Source organism: Simochromis diagramma, unplaced genomic scaffold (assembly GCF_900408965.1).
Source record: "Simochromis diagramma unplaced genomic scaffold, fSimDia1.1 OVJJ01000483.1, whole genome shotgun sequence".
NCBI lineage: Eukaryota > Metazoa > Chordata > Actinopteri > Cichliformes > Cichlidae > Simochromis > Simochromis diagramma.
In genome coordinates, this window is record NW_024386835.1 from 4987005 (window position 1) to 4999644 (window position 12640).

General features: G+C 40.1%; 1 protein-coding gene across 2 annotated transcripts in view; it reads right to left on the minus strand.

Moving 5' to 3' along the window:
- cpne5b (copine Vb) overlaps positions 1-3294 on the minus strand; it is a 132032-nt gene extending 128738 nt beyond the window's left edge. Inside the window, exons 1-2 of one of the 2 annotated variants that reach the window (XM_040029275.1) lie at positions 3160-3294; positions 2744-3016 (exon numbers count right to left, since the gene is read on the minus strand). In XM_040029275.1, the coding sequence (XP_039885209.1) occupies positions 2744-2862 (119 nt within the window). In that variant the 5' untranslated portion in view covers positions 2863-3016; positions 3160-3294. Of the gene's footprint in view, positions 1-2743 lie in introns of both variants that reach the window. The other variant, XM_040029276.1, reaches the window with a different exon arrangement.
- Positions 3295-12640: the final 9346 nt, after the last annotated feature.

The following is a 12640-nucleotide window of genomic DNA, read 5'->3' on the forward strand; positions in this document are numbered from 1 at the left end:
TTGTTGAACTGACTGGACAGTTAGAAAATGAAGCAAATGGCAAAGAGGGATATAATAAAGGGCTGAATGAAAGCCGAGCTTTTCCACTGCATTTCTGTTCTAGTGCAGGTTGTGCCCTCTTCTCATCACTGACCTTCAGAAGATGACCATTGACTGGCAATCCCTGTGGGTGTGTAAACACCATTTTAAGAGAAACCACACGTTCAGTGTTGGCCCCCAATATTTTTTCTTCTTTCTGCCGTGTCAAACCGTCTCACCGGTCTTTCATTTCCAAAGGCCAGGCTCTCTCACAAAACAAATGTGCCGCAAGTTACACATCAAACGTAAGCGAGCAATGCGAGCATGGTGACAGACATAACCGAAGGACTGTCAGCGATGTGTCGTAGAAGCTAAATCTATTTGGTGAATATTCCGAAGAGCTTCTGATTGGAAAAGGATGGTCTCTTTTATATGACAAAAATGTCCTACCACCCCAAATCTCTCATGCTTCTCCTTGCCTTGAATTAAAGACATTTCAATTCTTGTCATTTTCCCTCTTTTCCCCTGATCCTGTGCCCGCTCAGCACTCTCTGTTTGTCACTGGTCCTGATAATAACACGATGTCAAAAGCAGGGGGTGCAGCCTGTAATAGGGGGTATTAACCCGGAGGGAACGACTATCATCATGGTTTCGAGGTTTCAGAGCGCGCACGGACATAATGACAAAGGGAGAACTGCATAGAAGAGCCAACGGGGAGGCTCATCTCCTCAATAGGAATCTGAGTCACACAACATCTGTACAAAGGATTTAGAGGATTTGTGAGGCCTTGAACTGTTATTAGAAGTATTTGACTGTGACAGAGAGATTTAACTGTTGATTTCCTCTGCTTCAATTGCGGCTGATAGAGTAGCCTGTTATTAGCTATTACAGAGAGCAGGGATTGTAGTCTACAAAGCAAAATCCCTACTATGGGGTTATGTGAGCAACCTTTTGCACTTAGGTGTGTGTAGCTCATTAGCATTTATTCCTATGTGTGGCATGATCACAGTAAGGACAAGCCCTTAAGTAGAGAGCTTGTAGCGCTTGGTTTGAGTATGTATGAGTATAGACCATTTATGTACAGGTAAAGACCATCTATACATCTTCCTGCCTTTAATAAAAGTCTAAATTACCAAGACATCAAACATAAGATGAACTCTTAGCTTTTCGAACTCTCGATCTGTCTCACAGACACAAACAAGGTGGCAGTGAAGCAGGAGGGAGATGCATCGACCTTCTCCTTTCAATTAATGATTTCTTCTCAACAGACTCCTCTTCTTTCTGCCAGGAGGGTTGTGCACCACTGCTTTGGTTTTCTCCCTCTTTTTTATTTTAATCACACATCAGCACAAATGTACACACATGCAGAGGAACCATTTGCATATATGCTGGGGCTTGTCAGAATGGGACTCATTATTTACCTGAATGGTGCTTAATTGCGTATCAGCAATGATATAATTCCATTCGCCTCATCATTACAGGCTGAGAAACATCAAAATCCAAGAGCGTGCAGGTCTTTCATTGGTAGGCAACCAGTTTGCTACCCATTCGTCATCTAAGCTGATTCCCCACCATCGCCCAGCAGCACAACGGCTGTTCATTCAGTAAATTCCAAGCAGGGCTATGTTTTGGGTTTTTTGATTTTTTTACTCTGAGACGAATAATGTGGCAGCAAGCTTCTCTGAACGCCAGAAAGCGCATCAATAATGCACACGCAGCTTGTTATAGCTCAAACTCACTCTGCTTCAGTGGCTCACCAACCCAAAATCCAGCATCAAAGACCAGAAACATTCATGTGCGGTTCAGTGTGTATGTGCATGTGTGTGTGTGCGAAGATGCTCACACATGCCAGCACTGGAGTGTCTGAGAGGTGAAAGACGTTGAAAGCCTTGACTTTAAAACCTTCTTCTAATGGGAAGAGGAGTGACTGTCTATTCTCACTGAACGAGCGCTGTAGGGAGATTCATTTGGTGAGGGTGGATTTCTCTTCCCGAGAGGCTTTCTGAATCCTTTTGTACTGAAAAATAATAAAAATGGGAGTAAGCTTGAGGCCAAGGACACGGGCGCTGTGTGAACGTGATGCAAACCTTTGAATCTTTAACATCCACTACTTTTTAAAGAGTGTAGGGGAGGTAAGAATGAAGCTTTAAGTGTTCTGAAAGCAGCCAGCGGTTACAATGGGCACAGCATGAAAGAGGCTTCTGGCTGAAAAGATGTCACATTAAAGGATCTGTCTAATATATAATTATTACCATGTTTGGTGATGTATTATGTCACATGGAATTATTTTGTCCTCAAACAGTGTTTCAACAGAAAGAGCTGGCAGCATAAAAGATTTCCTCCCAGATTTAACCTTGAATATGTATACACAGGGAAACGAAATAATGTGATGTCGTGCACATTTTCAGACACTTTTTTTGATGGCAAATTGGAAATACCTGAAACGCTCAAGGGAAATTGGAACTTTTTCTCAGATAAATGCACACACGTCTTACACTGAGAGTTTAAGTAGAAAAAAATGATACAAACAACTTTCCTTGTAAACCAAACCACGGAAACTAACGGTCTGCACAGCAAAATCTGCAGCTACACGTATAGGATGAGTTGGGTGGGGCGCTTTTCACAACTTTTCTAGCACAGCTCTAACATGCAGTCCGAACACCGAACTTTCCTGACCGCCGGTGGTCCGCTGCGCTCTCCGCTCTCTGCGGACGCGTCGACTCACCTACAGGAGACGGTGATCTCTACTTTGGTGGCCGGAATGTTGCCGGTGATCGGGTCGAAGTCGTACACCGATGACGTGTCTTCCAGCTTGTCCATAACGTCTCCTTCCATCATGTCCATCGCCAGAGCTCGCGGTGGCTCGGGTGTGATCCGAGAGGCGCACAGCCTGGCGCCGGCGGTGCGCAGCGAGTCTCCGGTGACTCCTGATAACAGATCAGAGACCAAACGGCCTCCGGTCCGACCGGGTGAGGCAGCCACTTCACAAATGTTGAAGCTGGAGAGGATGGAGAGGAGAGTACCCAGTGAGGTAACACCCAGGGGGGGAAAAGGAAAAGGGCGCACTTGGTTAACTCTGCGCAGCGTAAATACTTATTTTTTTTTCTTGATTTCTGAGATTACTGTTGCGCTTTCACCGACCTGCTGGACGTCACATGGAGAGGTGGACCGCGCTCTGCTTTTGTCTTCACCGTGTGCGCACAGCGGAGCGTGTGAAGAGGAATGACTACATACACTTAAACCCACCCATCCTCCTCCCACACGGAATTACAATCAAGTGCTGGCAACCCTGTACACTGGCGCTGCTGTTGTCACCCTGTAACATCCTGTGTAGCCTCCTCTTCAGCGTGCACTCGAGTGTCAGTCATAGCAGATGACTAATTGATGTTATTTCGTATTTTTGGACTTTTTCTAAGGCGTGGCATCAAAAAACTGGTTGTCCTGAAGGATGCTTGTGAGACTGAATGCAAATTGGAAGCAGTCCTGCTGGTTGGGACAACCCATGTTTAGACGGCTGAAGAGCAAAGCTGGAGCACAATATTTAGTCATCTATTTTTTATTTTTTATATTGGAACATTTTATATATTGGACTTTTGAGAAGGCATAACAGAATGCGAAACAGTAAAGAAATTCAACACCACAGTGCACCATTGAGATATTTTTTTTTAAGAAAGAAAAACAGCAGGATCAGCTTTAAGTGCTTACACAGTCAAAAGTGCAAGTGTTTCCCATCTTTCTTTGATGGAAGGCTTTGTGCACAACACTTTCAGACAGTCAGAACTGCCAATTAAAAAGTGTTCATGCTGGCTGATTTAAAATCAATGATGATTAGAGTGAGGGAGTTACATAAAGATTTAATGGCCATCATCCATCCCCCCATTAGCCTGTTGTTGTGCAGCTAAAAACACACACACATTGTAATGAATATGCTAAACTGATGCCACTGCCTGTCAAGATAGTGATGGGTTTGTCATTTTTGGAGAAGTATGGTTCCTAAATACAAGCAACATGTGCGCTGGTCTCTCTCCATCACCTCACTGTTTATCTCACTTGTTCTGACACTCCACATATTTGTCCGTCCTCTTCTCACAAATTTGAGAGAGGGAGGAGAAAGTGTTACACATGTATGTGAAATGCATGTACACTTGTGGCTGTGAATAAACAAACATTATTATCAGGAAAGGAGCCCCTTTTCACCTACTTGGAAAAGTGTAGTTGTTACTTTTGTGGTCAATATGGAAACAGAGACATCAGATTTTTCTGTGTCATTGCACCTTTTCTGTCTATTTCTCTGTCTCTCCTTTCCCTATTGCTATCTCTCGCACACACATCACAGAGACACATGCAGCCATAAACCATTATACCACCTTTCATAAATGGGTGCAGAAGCACACAGCTCTTTCCTGCATAGTGCACCTAGCGTCTGGATTCTGGAAATCAATTTACACCGGCACAGGATGCTTCTGCCCACACAGCTCTCCAACTCAGGATCAGGAACACACACACACACACACACACACACACACACACACACACACACACACACACACACAATCATGCAGTCGTTCTTTTACACGTGCTCACCAACGCGTACACCAGTGTGCACGTATAAAAACAAATTATTTTCTCATATGTCACCCATAAGCAGAGATAAAGAGGCACACACATCTACATACCCACCCTTTTCTCTCCAGGATGATTCATGTATTTTAAGGGTTTGCTGTTTAGAGTGGGTGAGCATGCTATTACAGATGTTCCACAGAGTGGGTTGGCAGGATCAGGGCCAGAGGACAAAAACAAACAAAAAAAAGAAGATGCAGGAAGGGGAGGAAGAAGACCTTCACAATATCTATTTTGCCTTGAGTAGTAACCTGTGGATGGCAGACTTCTCAGAAATACGACATATTTTGCATATGTATATTCTTAAAAACTGGGAATCCACATATCAAAACGAAATCTATTTCCACCCCTTCATGTGCTGTGATCTGAAAACACTGGGTGTTCTGTGGGGGAGGGGGTGTTGAAACCGAGCAATGTTTTGCCTCCTGGTTACTGACAAAAAAGAAAGAAAACACATCACTGTATGAGTTAAATAGAAAAATACCTCTGTGTTTGTTGCATCTGGTCAGTGATAGTCATCAATCACAGACAGAAAATAGATAGATGGAAAAAAAATAACAGTTATTCTCATTTGAAAATTAGCAGATTTAATTAAAAAAAACATATATATTTTATGAATTTCTGATCATATATCATACCATCAAACTTATTTTTTCAAATAAATTCTTCATTGGGCCATATAAAAGCAATATCTGATTATCTGTGCTACATTAGTTCTTAATATTGTGGGGTCAACTTGAGTGATCAAAACCCTCTAAAATACTGCACATCTTCTTTAAATGCTATTCCCATCCATCTGCCACGGACTCGGAGGTGGTCAATGCTTTGTACTGCCAGTGACATTAATAACACCATAGGAGATTCAAATGCCCCTTTTCCTCCTTCTCCGTCCTATTTTCTCAGCTTCCTGCAGTTTTCTAAGCGCTAATTACTGTGTTTATTCTTACTTGCGTCATGCTGTCCAAAAAGATCGCCTTTCTGGAAGCAATTATGCAAAAGCAAACAAATGCCCTGTCAAGAAAATGAAGCTTTTTTTTTTTTTTTTACCCACCTGAAATAGGGACACATTTGTTTACTCGTTTGATCTAATTTTCCTGCGGTTTTAACATTTCTTTTTTTTTTTTTAAAGAAACAAAGAATATTTTACAAAGTAATACATTTTGGATGTCCCATTAAGCGGTGGGGGTAGGAGTGGAGGTACAGGTAGTATTTTCAGCCTGCCTGTGACGGCGCTAAAATAATGTTTTCTCTTCTAAAATGAAAAGTGTGTATGATTTCATGCTCAAGCGCTATTAAATATAAAAACACACAACATCTGAAATTATAATATTAAAGAAGCTCTGGGACCTGTAAGATTTTGTGCTTATACCTCCCAGTTAACAAATATTTTTCAATTCGTTTTAATTATTGAGCCCAAAGAAAGTGTTTTTTTTTTTATTACTCAGTAAGCTTTAATTTCATTTTAGTACAAAGTAGTGTTAAGTAACATCTTTAACAAAAGGGTTCAAGTGTTTAATCAAACTTTTAAAGGTTATATTCTGATTTATATGGCTGTGCTTCAATAACACTCAAATGAAATGCTTTGAGTGGGGTTTTTAAATGTCTTTCTCTGAAATGTAGTCATTGTAAATGAAGCAAAGTTTTCAGAATCAAGTGTAAATTTAACATGGGATTATAGCTTTTATATGAAGCATTTAGTGTCATTTACTTGATATAGACCCTTCATACATTCATCCATCCATCCATCCATTTTCATCTGCTAATCTTTACAAGGTCATGGGGGGTGGAGCCTATCCCGACTACCACAGGGCGATAATTTGGACCTTTAGAATTAAAGTGGTACCAAAAAGTAAATCACAATTATCACCACATAGCTGAGAGACTGCAAAACCAAATTATGAGTTCTGTGCTCAAAACAGCATTTGGGACAGTCGTTCTAATTTAGCACAACTCAGATTTATTTATTTATTTTTACTATTACGATAACAATTATTTGCTGCAGCTTAAATCAATACTGTGGTTTTGACTTATGACCTCTGATTATGATTAAATTGGATTTAAAATGGGTGCTGAGGCTTTGTGCTCCTCTCTGCAAGACACAAGTGTACTCAGTTGTACCTTGTAGATAAGTAGGGGGTTTGATAAACCCAGTTCAAAAGGACCACATGTTCCCTCCCAGAGTGTAATCCTGCTCCGTGGCCCAGTGGTTTAATCCAAAATCAAATCCCTCCTGAGGTGCCAAGCAGCATAAAGAAGGCTTTTATGAATCATTGCTCCAAGACTGACAAACTGAGGGAAATACACATATACAGTATTTGTGGGAAGCCACTATGGCAGCCTATAGGTGGCTGATGGGCTGGCTAACAGCCCGTGCGCTCCTGCAGTACTTGTAAGTCAATGAACTCCATGCTGTGCCAGAGCCACTGGCAAAATAATAATAACCTGATTTTCCCAGGTCTACAGTAGACACACAAGCTCTTAGAGCTAATTATGAAATCCTTGATAGAAGACTTGCAGCTACTTACCCAAAAGTTTTAATGATGCAGTAGTTTTTCTGCTGTGGGGAAAGTTCATCACTGAGTTCTCATGGGAAGGTGCCTGGACGCTCTTTTTTTTTTTTTTTTTTTTTTGTAGTAGAGAACCATATGTTGAGTGGGTTTATGTCTTTGCTAATAAGTGGTGACTGAGTTTAAAAGCTGAAAATAAAGTGAAAATGATACAGAGCACAGTGGCAAAGAAATCCCTAAAGGCAAAATTTCTACAGGGAAGAAAATCCAAGGAGTGCTCAGCTCCGTGTCACACAAGCTGGCACCATTAAAATTGGCCCTTATTTATCTAGCCTGTTACTGCCCTCAAAAAGCCTTTTTTTATTTTATGGCTGGAATGCCAAAGCAAAATGTATCCACAATAAAATGACTAAGTAATGCTAACACTGCATTATATTAATAGTGATATAAGAAGAAACGTGTCTAATTAACAGATTTGTTAACTATGATTTAAAGAGTTAGATTGCCATTCACCCTTTAGAGCTACATTAATAAAACAAAGTTGCACATCCCGGTGATGTCACTTAAACTAACCACAGCACCCATGCTTGACTTGAAAATTATAGCATTTCCATTTAGCAAATACAGAATATTTTTCTGGTCCTTGGGTTTCAATTGTAGGAAATATTACCGTGAAATATAATAGGAATGGGTATTTTTTTATTTCCAGCCCTGAGTCATTGTTGTTACAGAAAAAGTAACACAATAGTTTGCAGGTCATCATTATACCTCCCGGCATTTGGTTTAATCTGTTATTACTTTTTCTATAGTTGCATTTTTCACCCCAATTTTATGGTTATTGTTGCAAAGAAACTACCACAAATGCTTCCAGGTAATAAGCCACAACATCAAACATATAATATTTACTTTATTACATTCAAACAAAGGGGGAAGGTGCAGGAGGGGAGAGGGGGAGGGGGTTAAGGCTATAAAGTAGCTTTAATTTCTGTATTATAATATGGTCATAGTGTCCTAATAAGTAAAAACATCTGTACACAGATTATCTCTGTAATCCTGACAGGTTACTATACTACCTAAACAAACACTTTACAGTAAAAACTATTACTAAATGGTTCTGTGCATTTTATACATTTCAGTCAGAGGATCAGCTTAAAACCAAGGTTGATACAAGTATTACCTGGTTATTACCTTGTAATTACATGTAATTAAATGATATTACCACCACAAGTCTGAAGTGGCAGTCCTGTTTCTTCTATGCTAACTCATGGCAGCAGCGTCATATTTGGTGTACAGGCATTAAAGTGGTATCAGTATTCCTCTCTAACGCTACACTAGAAAAAAAAAAGGAAAAAAATGTGCTCCTGACCCCGAATGTCGATCTATTGAAACTTAGTCTATAGTTTTCAAACTGAATAGTTTTCTTTTGTGTGTATGTTTGAAGTCAGATCACAAAAGATGTTAAAAAAATAACATTTCATGAGACATGCTGTGTGAAAGTAAAGTTCAAGATTTTATAACGTAATTAATTTATGATACGTCATTCAGTTCACACAAGTCAGCTTATTCATCTGCTCAAAAAATGAAAGTTAATTTGACATATTTTAAGAACTGTTGAGGAACGCGCTAACTTTTTAGATGATGCGCATGAAAGCACACTGTGTTGGTCAGGTGGAGTATTTAAAAGTTTTTTTTTAAAAAAACACCAGATCACGTTGAGATGTCAACAACCTTCGAGTGTCCCGATAAGGAAGAAAGTGGCTAATGTTTGACAAGACTGTTGTGATGAAGGATCAAAGGTCCCAGTCTGTTTTTCTGTCACAGCCTCTTTCACACTTGAGAGAGATTTCTGTCTGGGAGAGAGCGTATTTCATGAGGGTGAGTGTGTCTCTGAAAATACTCAAGAAGTCAGTGGATTTTTACAAACTACTTTTGAATACTATGCACGTTAAATCCAAAGGCACCACGTCATCTTCATCATCGTGATGGAACTGGCCTTTTATCCGGCGCTGGCACTGATGTATTTCTTTGGAGTGATGAAGGCCGCGCAGGATGACCGGGTGGAGCTGACCGACCACGCGTCGATGAACGTGTTCTGTCTGTTCGTGCTGGCACAGCCGCTGTGTCTCGTAATCGGTGGATACACTGGCATGGCTACTTACCTTCTCACCGTTCTGGTATCCTACAACTTCCTGCCATGGAAAAGCAGCACAAAAAAGCAAGCAAAAGAAAAAGACTCAGAGAAGAAGACAAAGTGAGAGGCAGAAACACACATTACATGGAAATACCAAGAAAGTGGATTCAAAAGGGGACTGGAAAGTATTTAAATAAAGAAAAAAATTATAAATAAATAGCTATTTCACAACACATTATGTGTGATTTAACCTGTTGTCATAAATCTGTTGTTTTGTCTGTAGTTGTAATGATCTGTGACAAAGTATCTGTATTTTCATACACAAAGTAACCCATTTTATGATTCTTGATGTAGATGATGTTGTTGTAAATACATTCAGCTGGGTGACTCAAGAGCCACAAGAGAGAAAATTGCAAACAAAAGGAACATTAAATCCAAAAAAAAACTTCACCAAGTGAAAAAATATACAGAATAGTGCACAGCACAAACAGAGCTATCCTTGAAATCAATCATTTCTAGACCTACTGGCTGGGAACTTTTCAAATAAGTTGCATACTTACTTCCACACCTTTATGATCAGGTTAGATGAGAGGATCAACTCCAGATTTTGTAATACTGAACTAAAGCCAGCAGCCTGTGAGTTTAGCACAAAGATGGGAACGGGGCAAACTAGCTAGCATGTTGTGCAATCTGTTGTTTCGTTTGGGGGAGGTTCCCTTTCTTTTTTCCATTTTCTTACAACATTACAGATAAATAGAGAGCCATAAAGGTATCTTTGGACTGATTCAACCTAGGTCTTTATGCTAAGACTCCATAACAAGCCATCTAACAATTAATGATGGTGGAGCTCAGGTTAGAGATCCTTTCCCCAGATTAACTTAAATTGTATGCAATAAGCAAAAGTTGGAGCTAGGGTCATAAAGCTCACAGCAACCTTAATAAGTTGCCCATAATACTGATTTCTCTGTCTCTCATGGAGTTAAGGAAACTGGCAGGATGGCAAGTACTGTAGATATCATGAACTTAACCCATGGTTGGGTTTTTTTTTTTTGGCTTTTTTCAACATTATTGACAGACACTGTAAGAGGAAAGCAGAGGGAGAGCGTCACCTGCTCAACACTGAGTCAAACCAGCGCCCCCTTAGCCCTAAACCCATCGCCTGCTTCGTTGCATGATGCTTCACGTTAAAATTGATTCAGTCAACCACTCACTTTTTTTTATTTACCACATTTTACAAGACTTAGTTGTTGGTTGTTGGAAGAATTAACAGTGAAGTGCTCTATTCTCAGCTGCACTGATTACACCAGGCGCTGTCACATCTTAGCCAAATTAAATAGTCAGAGGTCACAGTTACGCACTGGAGATAATTATGGCGACAGGAGGATAGCATATTCTAAAATAGTTTCAGGTCTTCATCACAGCAAAGGGGAAATCATCAAAGGAGTTTGGGCTCATCATAATGGTTTGAGGTAATTGTTGTATAACTGTAGAGGCGCACTGTGGTCTCAGGACAGCAGCCACTAAGGGAAATCAGAACCTGTGTGGAACAGATCTTCTTATTCGACTCTTGGCAAGAAGTGTACTTCCCAAAATGAAAAATCGTTCCTTTAAAACTGAGAAAATGATTCAGTGAACATCTCCGAATTATAATTACATTGTTAATGTCATAATATGAAGCCAATTAGCTCTGGACTGTAAAGTTTGTCAGTGACAAACAAAGAAAGCGCTGGTTTTCACCTATGACAGTGACACTGAATGTGTCTCTGGCCTTATAGCTGAGTCATTTCTAGTGAACCTGCCTACTTGAATATGACTAATCTGTCAATTAATTAAGTATTCAGTATATTATACACTCATGAACAGTGTTTCACAAAAGCTCCCACTAAACATAATTATTAAATCAGCATTGTGCTTTTTCCGTGTGTGTTCATGAATGACTGAGTGTCCCTCTGATGTGAATAAGCCTGGTACCACAGAGCGTCGGGGTGTGCGTAAACCCGGACTCAAAGAGAGAGTGCATAATGGGATTAGACTGTGGTATATGGGTGATAGTCCAAGGCTGTGCTCAGTGGGTGCACAAATGTGCAAATGCTTGCTGTTTGAGTGAAAAACAGTGGTTTGTTTTTTTGCAGGAAAAGAAGTTTATTAGTTCTTCAGCGCTAATATCCTCAGTTCACGACTGTCTCTCAGAGTACCTCTCACTTATTTCTCTTCCTAAGTGTGAATTTATGTAGAGTGAATAAGGTTCTAACCTAAAGTGTCAATCATTCGCTATAAAGGCTCTAATTCCACAGTTATTATCCGTATATATGTTCTTTCAAGGTATAGCATTAGCAAATTGTTCAGCTTTTGCGCTCCACACATTTGTTCAGTTTCCTATTCAATATGTGTGGAGCATGTTCTCAGTTTACCTCCCTTAATGTCACACTGGAGGTGCTTCCTACTGCATCTTCATTTTATTTAAAATAATAAGCCTGCAGCTTCCCATTTATTGTAACCCCCCCCCCCCCTCAACATGATTCTTCTTCTTCCCCAGCCAGCACTCAAAACCAAACTCCTTTCTTTCTTGTGTTTCATCTTCTGTCTCAGTCTTAATCCTTTTCCACAGTTGGGCTCGTTTCCATAATGTCTCTCCTCCTCGCTTGCATTATCATCAAAAAGGGGGGGAATCTAATAAATTATATAATAAAGTGTAATTTCTGTTATTGTCTATTTAGGATCACTCGTATAAAGTAAGGTTTTAAGAATTCAGTTGGAAAAGTGTGTGTGCTTCATAAGTGGCAGCTCATAACACACTGAGCAGTTGCGACAATGTCAATTTTAGTTCTATTTATTATTAAAACTGAAACAAAAGCACCTTTCATGCTGGTGAATGTGTATCATACATTAGCTTTGTACTTCAGGCATATTCAGTTTGGGCTCTGTTTTGGTTTCCACTGATTACCAAGGAAAATGTCTGGGTCTTTAGCTAAATTATCCACTATGTCTATGCTAACAGGCAGCATCAAGCTGTGTTTTGGCAGGTGAACAGTACTCATGTATGAGCCTTTAATTTAAATCCATTTTAAGATATGGGGAGTTGGACTGTGCAACTACTGCTGCTGGTACTGTGAGGCTCACCTGTGAAAATAAAGACAGCATCAGTCAGAGTTTTAGGTGTTTAAAGCTTTTGTAACACAAGCAGAAAATGTTAAAGCTGACAGGAATATCAGTAGTTCTGCAGGTATTTCCTTACTGTAAAAATCAAAGAGTTGAACTGAGAATGTCTGCAACGCCCACAGATTTTTTTCTGCAAACTGTGGAAAGTGACAGACCAGCCAAGTGGCCCACTGACACTGCCATTATTGCAAAAACCCAAGGTTAC